The 15,874-nt window shown below is 42.7% G+C and overlaps 1 protein-coding gene and 1 long non-coding RNA gene across 2 annotated transcripts; one reads left to right on the forward strand and one right to left on the reverse strand.

Annotated features, from left to right (window-relative positions):
• Nucleotides 1–1,268: 1,268 nt before the first annotated feature.
• Nucleotides 1,269–2,615, forward strand: LOC125536454. Its single transcript, XR_007295045.1, has 2 exons — nt 1,269–2,249; nt 2,408–2,615. It is a non-coding gene; the product is annotated as an uncharacterized LOC125536454 (long non-coding RNA).
• A 176-nt stretch (nt 2,616–2,791) lies between these two features.
• On the reverse strand, nt 2,792–11,582 carry LOC125536453 (aspartic proteinase 36-like). Its single transcript, XM_048699682.1, has 12 exons — nt 11,238–11,582; nt 11,019–11,139; nt 9,090–9,517; nt 8,809–8,965; nt 7,031–7,113; nt 6,829–6,925; nt 6,652–6,724; nt 4,922–5,107; nt 4,513–4,634; nt 4,244–4,345; nt 4,062–4,162; nt 2,792–3,327 (listed from the first exon to the last, which is right to left on the reverse strand). The coding sequence occupies exons 1-12, from the start codon at nt 11,492–11,494 to the stop codon at nt 3,156–3,158; spliced, it is 1,899 nt and encodes a 632-aa protein (XP_048555639.1). The 5' UTR covers nt 11,495–11,582; the 3' UTR covers nt 2,792–3,155.
• Between the last annotated feature and the right edge of the window lie 4,292 nt (nt 11,583–15,874).

Consider the following 15,874-nt stretch of genomic DNA (forward strand, 5'->3'; position numbering starts at 1 on the left):
GGCACACGCTAAAGCTCACGATTCTGGGACTCTCCTCTTTGGAGAGAACCATTGCTTGGCAATGATCTAGACTGCTATGGCTCAAGAAGGGAGACACGGAGACCGGCTTATTCCAACTGGTTGTCAATGGGCGTCACGCGAAGAATTTCATCCCGATTGTGCACTGCAATGGGCATATCTACACCGAGCAAATAAGGAAGTTGCATTCTTTGCGGCTTATGATCAGCTCTTGGGTAAGGGACAATGTCGAGATCACACTCTGGACTTGGAGTATTTGCAGATGGAGCGGCAGGACATGCAAGAGTTGGATTTGATGTTTATGGCAGAAGAAATTTGACATGTGATCAAAGACATGCCTCCGAGCACGGCTCCCTGGCCAGATGGGTTCATTGCATGTTTCTTCCAAAAGGCGTGGACTATTATCAAGTACAATGTCATGGTTGTCTTCCACAAGCTCTATACTGTTGATGGAAGGGGATTTGGCAAACTCAATCGTGCCTTGATCACCTTGATCCCCAAGAAGCTGGATGCCAAGGAGATTGGTGATTTTCGCCTGATTAGCCTCATTCATAGTGTGCCAAAAATCTTCGCAAAGATGTTGGCTAATCAATTGAGATCGCAGCTAGTGGATTTTGTTTGCACTAACCAATATGCATTTATTCAGGGATGCAATCTGCACAATAACTTCCTGCAGGTCAGGCAGGTGGCCAAATGATTTCACAATCGAAAAATTATTGGTAACCTCCTGAAGCTTGACATCTCATGTGCCTTCGACCCGCTTATTGTTTGAGGTTTTGTAGCGAAAAGGATTAGGCACAATTCGGCAGTTGGATATCTATTCTACTCTCCACCATGAGTACCGAGGTGTGTGTGAATGGTTTTCCTGGGACAAGGATCCATTACGCTAGTGGGCTTCGGCAGGGGGACCCCATCTCCCCATGCTCTTTGTTCTGGCAATGGACGCGCTCTCGCCTCTCATTGCTCGTGTGGAGGACATGGGTGTGCTTTCTACTTTGCCTGGCATTACCAAGTTGCAGTGTGTGTCAATTTATGCGGACGACGTGGTGCTTTTCTTCAAGTCGCAACACAGGGAGATGAATTGTGTCAAGTGTACCATGGATCTGTTTTGGAGGCTTCAGGGCTTAGAATCAACTGCAACAAGTCCTCGATTATCATGATCAGAGGGTGCGCCGACGATGATGAGAGGGCTACCAGCATCTTAGGCTGCCCAATTGGGACCTTTCTATGCAAGTATCTTCGGCTACTTTTGGCTTTAAGACAGCTGACCAAGAACGAGTGACAATCATTGTTGGACTCCATCATGAAATGTGCTCCACCTTGGCAACGTGGGCTAATCACCGGGGCTGGGAGGTTGGTGTTGGTTGACTCTTTCCTAACTGCTAGGCCAACACATCACCCCCTCATCTCGGACGCCCCTAAATGAGTCCTACAACATCTTGACAAGTGGTTTCAATCCTTCTTCTGGGTTAGCACTGATGAAGTTCAAGGAGTAAAATGTTTGGTCGCTTGGACACAAGTTTGTAAGCCCAAGATAATGGGTGGGTTGGGAATGAGAAACCTGAGCGGCATGGCCTTGCCGTGCGTGCCCGATGGGAGTGGATGCGCCGCACGGATCCATCCAAACCATGGCATGGTCTCAAACTTATCCCGAACCTCAAAGCCAATGCCATCTTCTACAGCTAGGGTGCAAGTGGGCAATGGCCGAAAAAATCTCTTTTGGAAAGATCGGTAGATTGGAGGTCATTGCAAGATCATCCGGCTGGTTTGGATCAAAGTTGTGACTAGGAAGATCAAGAGCAGACTAGTGGCCGATGGGCTCCCAACGACACCTGGGCCACGGCGATATTGGTGGCGTTCTAAGCATGTGTGTTCTGATCCACTACATCAAACTGTGGGATAAGGTGTGGGAGATCAAAGTAGAACCAACCACGAGGATGTGTTTTTTTTTCTTTTTTTTTGCGGGGTCACGAGGATGTGTTCTCTTAGACCTGGAGCAAATCTCCTGTTTACTCAGCTATGGCATGTTATGTCACGGCTCCACGAATTTTGCTGCACCTTGGTTGTGGAAAGCTCACAAGATCTTCATGTGGCTTGCTCTGCAATTTTGCATCTAGAAAGTCCGATCAGCGAGCGAGGCATGGGCTCCAGGATAACATGGCGTCTTGCTACCTATGCCTGCAAGACCAAGACACTGCGAACCACCTGCTCATCCAGTGTGTCTATGCCAGGTACGTATGTTGGGCATGCTTCTCTTTTAAACTGGTAGATTCATGCCAGGGGCCTATGCCCTGTCGCCTTAACGAGATTTTGACTCCCTGTTCATGATCATCTGTTGGGAGCTATGGAAGAAAAGAAACACTAGTGCTTTCTCCAATTTCCCTCACAGGCTCATGAGGCTGTATTGGTCAGAAGGATTGTGGCCAAGTACAATCTCTGCATGGAGGTGCATAGGAGAACTAGTAATTTTGTGAGAGGGTAGCCCTTGTATCTTTGGTGTGGTGTTGGCCCTAGCAATCAGCTTGTGATTGTTCTGGCGTCTAATGTGAACATTTCCTCCTCTTCTATAAAGATATTGTGACAGAGTAGCACTTGTATCTTTGGTGGTGTTGGCCCTAGCAATCAGCTTGCAATTGTTCTGGCGTCTATTGTAAACATTTTCTCTTCTATAAAGATATGGTACGCATAAGCGATGCGTACTCTTGGAAAAAAAATGAAGGTAACAGTTTTGTCAATTCTAGACAACTCTTAGTATGGAGTAGTATCCTCAAGCTGAAGCAAAAAAAGGTTTTCGGCTCTTATCAAATAGATATTACAACATTGCATCCACCAGTGTGATTTGTGTCTGGTCTATTCTATTTAATCTACATTACATGAACAAAACCTTCTTCTACAGTAAGCCTCAAGAGGGAGCTCTTGATCTGAATTGCTAGATAGTTTATGAACTAATTCTCTAAGTTTTGAACCAACAAGTCATGTCATCATGTGCTTCTTCTGTAAGCTAGATGCTTTGTGTTACATACAAAGGAAAAGGGCTACTCCAACAGCAGATGTGTACCGCCGCAATATGGTAGCCCACATAATAGTGTCCCTACCAAAGAATTACCTATTTGTTGCCCAGTCAAAGAGCTCCAATATTATAGCGGTTGGAGTTCTTGCTCAGGCCCCACTGAGCCCACAGGTCTATATGCAGCTTGACCTCTAAATTTCTTTCTCCAGAGATACAGTCCTAAAAAGGCCGATAAAGACAGGAAAACAACTAGCAAGACTCCAACCAGTATGGAGACAACATGTTCCTGCAACCATGACCTGTAACAAATTATGATGCAATGTCAAATGTCTGCAAGACAGTAGAATGTAAATCATATAGCACCATCAAAACACAATTCAAGGAAATCGCTTCATATAGAATGTAAATGAAGACGAAAGATACTATTCGGGAGCACATAAAATGAAAATGTAGATGTAGTACAAAATATCGCCATTAGGCTTGTTTGAAAGAGGGGTTTCTTGGTCAAAAATTGGTATTTAGTTCAAATTAACTTAATATCGGAACTTCACAGACAAATACCATTCTTGCAAACAGCCCCACAGGATATTCCTTAAATAAGCAGTGCCAATGGACAATGGTATTTGGCAATCCTCGGCAACTTTATATCTCTTTTCATATTCACCATTGCAGAACAATATTATGCACTAGAGCTTATCTTCCAAGACAAGAAGAATGACAATGGTACAGATTAATGTTATGATAGCTGCAATGTAGTACCAAATATTGAAGCCATTACAGACATTATCAAACGTTATTTTGTGACTTGTTAACTTCCATTATGTGTCCCGGTAAGGCGGTAACTTCCTTTTTGTATTTCTTGTGACCTTTTAAGCCACGATACATGTTAAAGAGATGTTGCATGGTCATTTCAGGTAAACATATTATATTTATTCTAAATGAACTAAACTTCTTCTGAATTAAGGGATGGCCGAATTAGAATATGTGAATATATATCGGGCAAGGTACGAATAGCACAAATGCATTTTCTCACCTTCTCGATACAGGTTGCTGCACATTCCACTCGAGTAACTGATAACTGCCAAGATGTTCAGGCAACTGAACATGATGTTGAGTCAGCCGATAAATGATACCCTATCATATATCAAAGCAAATGATTAATCATTTTGCAAAGAAGAAGAAAACTGAAATAGTCCACAAAAGAGTGGATGATACCATTGCTGTTGCATTAGACATAGAATTAGAAGATCCAGCTGGGAAAATGTCCCATCTGATTAGAGTAGAGTTTCCCTGCCCAGTAACATTCATAAGTCGTACCTATAAAAATAAAAGAGTAACTTCAGCCAAATCGCCATGAAGAACTATAAAATAGAGCAAAATCAAGTAAATTCCAAGAACAGTTGTTCTTACTCCTTCAAAAAGGAAGCATTCTGCAAACATAACTAGCATGATCATAGCATTGTCATACTATATTTTATCCTTACCTGACTGGAATCTATCTCCAGCTCTTTAGCCAACAGCTCAGCCAACTCATGTAGGTGAGGTTTCAGGTTTGGATACGTAACATTTATCGACATATAAACAGCGATGAGACCAACATCATATTCTGCAAGCAAAGAAATCACAGATATGATAAATCATGTGTACATACAATATCAAATAAACTGTGGATAGATAAAACCTTTAAAGAGGCAGGTTGAGAAACTGCCTCATTTATCACAAAATATAAAGCCCTATAAAATTTGGGACTTGAAAGCATCAAATAGCTTCCCAACCATGCAAGCAAAAAGATGATACTCCCAAATTACCACCTATGAGTCGACAAACAACTAATATACGTTCATCATTCAGCGAATAAGACGTGCAAAATAAACAGAGTAATAAGGCACAAACCTGGCAAACCACTTGGAGCAGGAGCTGGCGATAAATCTGCTTGTGAACCTGGATCACTTGAAGGAGCTGGTGAAGGAGCCCCACCACTCTGGAGTCTCTCCCACAACTCTGAACAGTTAGTTTTCCAAAATCCAATCTTTTCATTGTGGCGGTCATAGGTTACAAGGGTATTACGAACAACGATTCCTGACAGAGAACATTGTGTTAGCTATTCATAAGGGCAGGTTTCCAAATGAACGAAAACGAAGTATGTTATCATGTTCCTAACGATACAAATAAACAAAAATGTCTAAAAAATGGATGCACTTTCACTTATGAGTGAATCAAGATGCATATCACTCACTGTAGAAGAAAATGGTGACTAACATGAGAACATATAGCAGCTAAGTTCTATTATAACAGCTATTATTCCTGTCATTAGAGATATTTGTCCCATATTTTGTGTCAGTTTCAACCTCCGACGACCATTGCAGGAAGCTTCACCCATAGGGCGTAGGCTCAACTTCTGCATGTTCACTACATAAATCCATGGCTCCAAGTTCGCTGAAATCTGGAAGTGACACTGTCCTAGCTAGTTTCTGGTTTCCTTGTAAGCATAACAAGTTAAGAAGAATCGCATGTTCCCTTTCTTTGAGGAAACAGGGCTGGTTTGCCTTATTATTCACAAAAGGAGTTTTTATGATCACCAGATATGTTGCTACAAATTTCAGCTTGCATGAGTAGACTACTGAATGGACTGAAGTAGTGATGCCAAGAAAAGCTAGCATAAAAAAGCAGGTCAGATTGTAACGATTCAGATCAAGTCTTACCGAAATTGGATTTCCTTTCCGTGCCATATGTCGCTTAGACTTTACTATTTCCCCTTACCGCCCTTTCCTCTATTTGTTCGATAGGGTCTTCGTTTTATTCTAATTCTAAACCCATTGTCATCCACAGTTTCCCAAGTTATACACTTCCCCAAGTTAATCATTTAATTCTCGAATCGAATTTTCATCGCACACAAGTGTATAAGTAGTTAGAATACATGTGTTAATCATTTAATTCTCGAATCGAATTTTCATCGCACACAAGTGCATAAGTAGTTAGAATACATGTGTCATTTAGTTAATCATTTCATTATTCAGCATATACTGCTAATCATTTTTATGTCAAAGAAGAAAAGATCAGAATGGAAGTACTCTGTCTGTGTGTACAATAGGTGATGTCTGATTTAGTTACAACACTAACTTTGAACAGCACTGATCAGGAATATGATGGGAATCAAACAGCAATTTGATCTATTGTACCAAAATTGGATGGAGAAGTGATGTATGCATAGCAGTGCTTAGATAGTGTTACATATGGATGGCATCAAAATAATCATCTAATACAATTCCCCAAGTTTCAAATCAAATCCTCATCACACATAAGTGCATAAGCTGGTTATAGTACCTGTCTACCTGCCTTCTATTATTCAGCATACACTACTAATCATTTTCATGTCCAGGATGACAAAATCAGAAAGTGTTACAGATGGATGGCATAAAATGTTTTCCAGTTATGATCCTAATGCACGAATCTAGTAAGCACGTGTACTTTATAAGTCAATACGGAAATAGGAAATACATTGTTTAACTATCCAGTACCAAACTAGCAATATGGGTGGATAACCTGCACAGTAATTTGTCCAAGGGGACCAACAGCAAAGTGCACGATGTTCTTGAAACTACTACTAGAGTTTAGTGCCTTACCACCTAATAGAGTTGTTGGATCTTTCCCATTTTGGAACACACCCAGGCAATAAGCCCCTTCGACTTTGGAGTGCTTTATTTCAAAATTGGAGACACAGCATCAGCGGACAGCGCCAACAGGCAAAGTAAACAAATGCTGCCTTAATTGGATTAAAATATTATAACTTCATGATTTACCCGGAATAAATAATTTTCAGGTGAAAGTGAGAGCTTCTGTCCATTTCCAAATACCATGTCAACCTTTGGAAATACCTCTGATAACTGGGAGACGTTCCTGGAAGTAAAGTGATGCATATTACAGCTCCATATGAATGTTGCTGAGAACATCAGAAGAATTGCTAACGAAAATAAATAATTGTTATGATCATCCGGAAGTCACCTTCCAGCACCCGCAAAGCAGATGTCCTTGTAATTTGGGTCAGGTCCACGGATTTTCTTGAGAGGATGGACCTTGCTTGTCACCTATTGATTAAGAATATAATCATTACATCATGTTTTACCAAGAGTGGAACAAACAGTTGGTTGTTTCCGAAACTGTTAACGTAGGACCAAAAATAGAAAACTGCTTGCATGAGGTAAGAAACAAGATGAAAACACAAGGTGCACAAGTGCACATGTGTTCATTGTACTCCCTCCGGTCCTTTTTAGTCCACGTATTAGATTTGTGTTAAGTCAAACTATACAAAGTTTGACCAAATATATATTAAAATATATCAACATATACAATACCAAATATATATTCCATGAAACTACATTTCATAATAAATCTAAAAACATTGATTTGGCATTGTGAGTGTTGATACCTTTTCCTATAAGTTTCCATTATATGCAGACTAAAAAGGACCGGAGGGAGTAATTGTTAGAATTAATCTTGTCGTTATCTTAAACATATGCAAGTCCAGCTATATCATAGTATGCAAGGAAGTTAGATTACTAGTTATCTTAGTATGCAAGGAAGCTAGCTACTTCTGAGCTGTATTAGTCAAGGTTAGTTCATGTAGCCTATAAATAGGTATGCCATCTTTGTAAGGTAAGCTAGTAGTGCATCAATAAGAGAAATGGCTTTGGCTGTGTGAGAAAGCAAGTCACCAAAACAGCCTGTGTACTTCTGTATGTTGTGAGAAACAACACAGAGAGAGAGAGGGGGGAGCTGAGTGATTCAGCTCCAGCAGAGAGAGAGGAGGGGGGGGGGGGGGGGGGGGGGGGGGGGGGGGGAGTTGAGTGATTAAATCCCAACAGTAATTCGGACAATTTTGCAAACCAACAATCAAGAGAATAGAAGGAGAAACAGTGACCAACATATTGGTGGCGGTAGATATCCAGAAGTAGATAACACTTCCATTACCCCAAGGCACTAAAACATTTAGGGCTCGTTTGGTAGCACGGGACCCCCCTCAAAACCATGGCACAGAGCCCACGGGGCGAATCGGCCTGTGGAAAATCGCCGCGGCATTTGGTCGCTCACTCGCTGGGGATTTTCTGCCCCGATCTCCATCCTTTCCCTGGTGAGAGATCCACGCCTAGAGAGGTTGGGGAGAAAAGCCACGACTGGCGCTCTCTCACTCGAGGCAACGGCACAAGGCGCACCTAGCAATCTCCTCCGACGACTACCGTGAGTGCTACGCCTCCAAGACCATCTGCCCTCCGGCGACAGAGACGGGTCGGCAGCCGTGCTTTTCCTTCCCCCAAGATCTCAACAGCCAGAGGAATCTCTGTCATGTCCCTGCGTTCGTCTTTCTTTTCCTTCAACCAAGGTCTTTTCTGGACGTGATCTCCTCCCCTCTCTCCTGTCATCCAAACTGACGTGGTGATCTCCCCGTGGTAGGACGAGAGGATCCACGATGGCCATGGAAATCCCCCTGAGTGGGATTAGATCCCTGGGATACATTTCCCTTGCAACCAAATTAGGCTTTAGTGTCATCATGATGGTTAACCTTCTTTGTGCAAAGCCGTAAAAGTAAAAAAGATGGCAAGTCCTCAACTACTATCATTGGCATCTAAACATAGAAAGATCGCTTTTTAAAATGGTAAACTGCAAAAACAAGATAGCAAGAAAGTAGATTCCACATAATGGAAACATACATATAGAAGAACAAAGATCCCATGAAATGGTAAAATTTATTAAGTAACTGAAGGACAAATCATCTCATAACTTACAGCATCTTTAAAAGCTACAAAAGCTTGTTCTGGGAGGTATGCATATGTGGTCCCACTATCCAAGACAGTCCCATGTTTACCGTCAAAGATCCTTGGGTCTACCCGCAATGGCTTTCCAGCAACATGTATTTCCTTCAACTCAATGTTGTAATATGGGCTGTTTCCATTTGAGATAAGTTAATAAGAAGGTGCATCACTATTACAATAGAGGAACCCGCAACCCACCCACACAGAAAAACGAACAAAACTCCCATGTAAGAGTGCAAAACGACTTATGTTACCTGCGGACAGCGTTTGAATGTGTGTATACCATGTCACGAGGGGCAGGCATTGCACCCAGTACCATAGCACCACCACCAATATCCATTCCACCATAGCACATAGAGAATGAATCACTTATGACACCCTTATCAACAAGCTGATCCATTATGCTAAGTTGACCACGGCCCAACCCCATTATGCCATCAGCATGCTGGCTGAACAAATCTCCAGTTTCGGAATTTTCACAGCCAAAAACAGCACGCTGTGGCTTAAGTTCACTTTCTGTGCCAAACGACACAATGTCCTCACCAAGTACCCCGCTGCTGGAGCTCATTTCAGCATACTGCCTCTCATAAGTGCACTGGCTCTTATCACTATCACAATTGCAATCAACATTACATTTTACTGGTGAATATGTACTGGAGAGATCAGGTTGAAACCTTGGATCCTACATCAAGCAAAACATCGGTACGTTAACTGCCTGGTAATCAAGAAGAATTTACAAGCATAAATAGTGGTGATCGCCAAGACCAGTAGAATGAAACATTTTCCTATATGGCATGATGCATATGGCAGCATGCACATCTTCATGTATTTTGAATTATAAAAATAGGCCAAAAACAAAATCATTTCCACACCAGTACTACACACAAGTCTTCAGCAATGTTTGGCGATTCAATAAGCAAAACACAATATAGAATACTAAATGTGATGGTACAACAATGATGGCAATTGCATAAATCATGGTCCATCATTACATTGCTTCAGTTGCATCAAGATGGTTTCAGCAAATCTAATTTATTTATGAATTTGGTTACTTGAAACTATACAGACCAGTAACCAACAGTAGTCATAAAGTCTAACTCTTTTTGTCTCCAGCGTTTCTATTTTTTAACATGTTGCTTTGGCTACAAGATATTGGCTGTACAAGACTTCAAATGCCACATATCGGTTTGTTTATGTTTCTATTTACATCCCACTTACTCCCCTTTACGTTGGCTGACATCTATACATCTCACTTATGCCCCTTTACATTGGCTAACAAAGACATAACCAATGGAATTTTCAGACTGCGAGTGACACAAGACAAGAGCAATAGATGCATCTTCTTGGATTTGGCTATAGAATGTAGTAAAAACTAAAAAGACATGACAAGGATGGGAAGCATTTTTCTTCGTGCATACATGCATCTTCTTCTGCATTCAGATAATCAGCACAGATTATAAAAACAGCAATACTAGATCTAGAACTGAGAATGGGATTAGTAGTGACTAAACAGGTAACAAGCCAAAAAAAATGGCGTTACAAACACATTGGCATGACCAAGCCAAACACCTGCCAAATGCATTGTCGGTAAGGGACATGGGACCAAGAACATGGAGAGAAAATTAAAAGGAGTTAGCTAACACTTATTTAGGACTAATTATACCAAAGCCACAAGGTTTGGCAGTCCAATAGAGTAGCTTCTTGCTGAAACAATGCCCACCAAACAAAAGCCAAATTTTGTTGGTTGTTACCAAGATTAGCATGGTATTCATTGAGGAATGCCAAACACAGTGTTAATTTGAGTCATCGATCATTTACGCAAAGCATATAATTTAGTCTGCCTCAGTTTTAATAGTACCTGCAGGTTGAGGAGGTGCTCTTAGTACACTTACACTCTACCCACATGACACAAATAAACTTGAATTTCCTGATGTATCAACAAATTATGTGCTGAGTTCTGAGAACTAAAATCCCTACATAATGAATTAATGATGCATGCAAAGTAGCATTACAAACTTTTGTCAGCTGCGAAACCACATGTTAAATTAGCTAGCTTCAATGATTCACCTACAGTTTCACGTGTGGCGGTGTGGGTATCAAAATATCCATGCGCAATTAATCTAATCATCACACAAAGTTTCGAAGTGGTAGCTGAAGATAGAAGCAGAGGAATCAAGGCCCACCTGGTGGTTGCCGCACTGCTCGCAGGAGGCGCAGGGCACGTAGGTGACGGTGCTCCCGGAGTCGACGATCAGCGCGAACTCCTGCGGGGGCGTCCCGATGTACAGCCGCGTCGTGTAATACCTAACCAATACGAAAACAATCCGCGAGCCTCAGATCCAACGGAGCACCCAGCAAATTCGGTGGGAAAGAAATGAGAGGGGAATCCGAAGTGTACCGACCCGTTGGTGAGGAGATCGTCGTGGAGGCGCATGCGGGCGCTTGGGTGACCTCCTTCGGCGAGCCCTCGCCTGGACCTGGACGACGCGACCCGGCTCGCGTTGGGGTAGGAGAGCGTGAGCGGGAGCACCAGCGGCGGCCGCGAAGGGGCGGTCCGGTCGGGGGATCCGGCCGCGGCGGCAGCGACGGCGAGGAGAAGGAGGGCCAGGGCGAGGGCTGGCAGCGAGGCGAGCGGACGACGCCAGCCGCGGCTCGCCATGGTCGCGCCGCGCGGGGAATGGGGGAGGGTCGAGGTCGTTGTGCCGAGGGGGGGCGACGAGGCCCAGGCGACGACTTGTTAGAGGAAGGGGAAAGGGCAATGTCGGAAATTCGCCATTTACGGGGCCGTCCGGGTCGGATAATATTCGTTACCGCCTACCAATGGAGAATGCATCGCAGGCCCCACAGGCCAGTGGAGGAAACTGGCCCAAGGTCCTGCCTCACGGCTGGGGTACGTACACCTGGGCCCCCTCGGACGGGGGCTCTGGCATGCGACTGGATAAGGTTGGTATATATTTTTTCAGTGAAGATTTTCTTTTTTTGAGGATTTTTTCCAGTGAAGATTGGGGTGTGGAAGGGACGTGAAGTTTTGGATAAAGATTTGATGAACAACGGAATAAGGAGTAGCAAGAGCCTAAACTTGGGGATGCACAAGGCACCCATGGCAATATTCAAGGACAAACAAGCATCTAAGCTTGGGATGCCCCGGAAGGTATCCCCTTTTTCGTCTTCAATCCATCGGTTAATTCACTTGAGGCTATTTTTTTATTCACCAAATGATATATGTTTTGCTTGGAGAGTCTAGTATGATATGAGTATTTGCTTTTTAGTTTGCCACAATCATGCTTGTTGTACACACCTCTTGAGAGGGACACGCATTAATCATGAATTTATTAGAATACTCTATGTGCTTCACTTATATCTTTTGAGCTAGGCAGTTTGTTCTAGTGCTTCAGTTACCTTTTTAGAGCACGACGGTGGCTTTATTTTATAAAAATTGTTGAATTATCATGCTTCACTTATATTAGTTTGAGAGTCTTAAACAACATGGTAATTTGGTTAGGTTATGAATTTAGTCCTAATATGATGGGCATCCAACAGGGATATAATAAAAAACTTTCATATAAAGAGCATTGAATATATGAGAAGTTTGATTCCTTGCATTTGTTTTGAGATATAAAGATGGTGATATTAGAGTCATGCTAGTGAATAATTATGGATTTGTAGAAATACTTGTGTTGAAGTTTGTGATTCTTGTAGCATGCATGTATGGTGAACCGTTATGTGATGAAGTCGGAGCATGATTTATTTTCTTGATTGTCTTCCTTATGAGTGGCGGTCGGGGGACAAGCGATGGTCATTGATACGTCCATTTTGCATCATGCTTTTATATCGATATTTATTGCATTATGGGCTGTTATTACACATTATGTCACAATACTTATGTCTATTCTCTCTTATTTTACAAGGTTTACATGAAGAGGGGGAATGCCGGCAGCTGAAATTCTGGGCTGGAAAAGGAGCAAATATTAGACCTATTCTGCACAACTCCAAAAGTTCTGAAACTTCACGGGAGCACGTTTTACAATATATAAAAAAATATGGGGTGAAGGAAGTACCAGAGGGGGGCCACCCACCATCCACGAGGGTGGGGGCGCGCCCTACCCCCTGGGCGCGCCCCTGCCTTGTGGGCCCCCTGGCAGGCCTCCGGTGCCCATCTTCTGCTATATGAGGTCTTTTGCCCTGAAAAAAAACATAAACTAGCTCATGGGACGAAACTCCGCCGCCACAAGGCGGAACCTTGGCGGAACTAATCTAGGGCTCCGGTGGAGCTGTTCTGCCAAGGAAACTTCCCTCCTGGAGGGGGAAATCATTACCACCGTCATCATCTTTGATCCTCTCATCGGGAGAGGGTCAATTTCCATCAACATCTTCACCAGCACCATCTCATCTCAAACCCTAGTTCATCTTTTGTATCCAATCTTTGTCCCAAAGCCTCAGATTGGTACCTGTGGGTTGCTAGTAGTGTTGATTACTCCTTGTAGTTGATGCTAGTTGGTTTATTCGGTGGAAGATCATACGTTAAAATCCTTTATGCATATTAATACCCCTCTGATTATGAACATGAATATGATTTGTGAGTAGTTGCGTTTGTTCCTAAGGACATGGGAGAAGTCTTGCTATAAGTAGTCATGTGAATTTGGTATTCGTTCGATATTTTGATGATATGTATGTTGTCTTTCCTCTAGTGGTGTTATGTGAACGTTGACTACATGACACTTCACCATTGCTTCGACCTAGAGGAAGGCATTGGGAAGTAATAAGTAGATGATGGGTTGCTAGAGTGATAGAAGCTTAAACCCTAGTTTATGAGTTGCTTCGTAAGGGGCTGATTTGGATCCATATGTTTCATGCTATGGTTAGGTTTACCTTAATACTTCTTCTATAGTTGCGGATGCTTGCAAGAGGGGTTAATCATAAGCGGGATGCTTGTCCAAGGAAGGGCAGCACCCAAGCACCGGTCCACCCACATATCAAATTATCAAAGTACCGAACGAGAATCATATGAACGTGATGAAAACTAGCTTGACGATAATTCCCATGTGTCCTCGGGAGTATTTTCCTTTATATAAGAGTTTGTCCAGGCTTGTCCTTTGCTACAAAAAGGATTGGGCCATCTTGCTGCACCTTATTTACTTTCATTACTTGTTACCCGTTACAAATTACCTTATGCTACCTCTTGAGCACTTGCGTTGGTTTTCCCTTGCAGAGGAAAGGGTGGTGCAGCAAAGTAGCGTAAGTATTTTCCTCAGTTTTTGAGAACCAAGGTATCAATTCAGTAGGAGGCTACACGCGAGTCCCTCGCACCTACACAAAACAAATAAATCCTCGCAACCAACGCGATAAGGGGTTGTCAATCCCTACACGGTCACTTACGAGAGTGAGATCTGATAGATATGATAAGATAATATTTTTGGTATTTTTATGATAAAGATGCAGAGTAAAATAAAAGCAATGAAAATAACTAAGTATTGGAAGATTAATATGATGAAGATAGACCCGGGGGCCATAGGTTTCACTAGTGGCCTCTCTAAAGAGCATAGGTATTTTACGGTGGCTGAACAAATTACTGTTGAGCAATTGACAGAATTGAGCATAATTATGAGAATATCTAGGTATGATCATGTATATAGGCATCACGTCCAAGACAAGTAGACCGACTCCTGCCTGCATCTACTACTATTACTCCACACATCGACCGCTATCCAGCATGCATCTAGAGTATTAAGTTCAAGAGAACAGAGTAACGCTTTAAGCAAGATGACATGATGTAGAGGGATAAATTCATGCAATATGATAAAAACACCATCTTGTTATCCTCGATGACAACGATACAATACGTGCCTTGCTGCCCCTACTGTCACTGGGAAAGGACACCGCAAGATTGAACCCAAAGCTAAGCACGTCTCCCATTGCAAGAAAGATCAATCTAGTAGGCCAAACCAAACTGATAATTCGAAGAGACTTGCAAAGATAACCAATCATATATAAAAGAATTCAGAGAAGATTCAAATATTGTTCATAGATAAACTTGATCATAAACCCACAATTCATCGGTCTCAACAAACACACCGCAAAAGAAGATTACATCGAATAGATCTCCACAAGAGAGGGGGGGAACTTTGTATTGAGATCCAAAAAGAGAGAAGAAGCCTGATACGTCTCCAACATATCTATAATTTTTGATTGCTCCATGCTATATTATCTACTGTTTTGGACTATATTGGGCTTTATTTTCCACTTTTATATTATCTTTGGGACTAACCTATTAACCGGAGGCCCAGCCCAGAATTGCTGTTTTTTGCCTATTTCAGTGTTTCGGATAAACAGAATATCAAACGGAGTCCAAACGGAATAAAATCTTCGGAAACGTGATTTTCTCACCGAACATGATCCAGGAGACTTGGACCCTACTGCAAGGGAGCAAAGAGGTGGTCACGAGGGTGGGGGGCGCGCCCCCCTAGGGCGCGCCCTCCTGCCTCGTGGGCCCCTCGGTGCTCCACCGACGTACTCTTTCCTCCTATATATACACACGTACCCCCAAACGATCAGAACAGGAGCCAAAACCCTAATTCCACCGCCGCAACTTTCTGTATCCACGAGATCCCATCTTGGGGCCTGTTCCGGAGCTCCGCCGGAAGAGGGCCATCATCACGGAGGGCTTCTACATCATCCTAGCCCCTCCGATGAAGTGTGAGTAGTTTACCTCAGACCTTCGGGTCCATAGTTAGTAGCTAGATGGCTTCTTCTCTCTCTTTGAATCTCAATACAAAGTTCTCCCCCTCTCTCGTGGAGATCTATTCGATGTAATCTTCTTTTTGCGGTGTGTTTGTTGAGACCGATGAATTGTGGGTTTATGATCAAGTCTATCTATGAATAATATTTGAATCTTCTCTGAATTCTTTTATGCATGATTGGTTATCTTTGCAAGTCTCTTCGAATTATCCGTTTGGTTTGGCCAACTAGATTGGTAGTTCTTGCCATGGGAGAAGTGCTTAGCTTTGGGTTCGATCTTGCGGTGTCCTTACCCAGTGACAGA

The sequence above is a fragment of the Triticum urartu genome, chromosome 2, assembly GCF_003073215.2.
Source record: "Triticum urartu cultivar G1812 chromosome 2, Tu2.1, whole genome shotgun sequence".
NCBI classification, from domain to species: Eukaryota; Viridiplantae; Streptophyta; class Magnoliopsida; order Poales; family Poaceae; genus Triticum; species Triticum urartu.

What these genes read in the sequence shown, in the direction of transcription:
- LOC125536453 (XM_048699682.1), bottom strand. Translation starts at nt 11,494, where the DNA reads ATGGCGAGCCGCGGCTGGCGTCGTCCGCTCGCCTCGCTGCCAGCCCTC. An exon ending in AGCAGTGCGGCAACCACCAG is followed by an intron (nt 9,518 to 11,018) that starts GTGGGCCTTGAT and finishes TGCTTGATGTAG; the next exon opens with GATCCAAGGTTTCAACCTGA. An exon ending in TGTCTAATGCAACAGCAATG is followed by an intron (nt 4,163 to 4,243) that starts GTATCATCCACT and finishes GATATATGATAG; the next exon opens with GGTATCATTTATCGGCTGAC.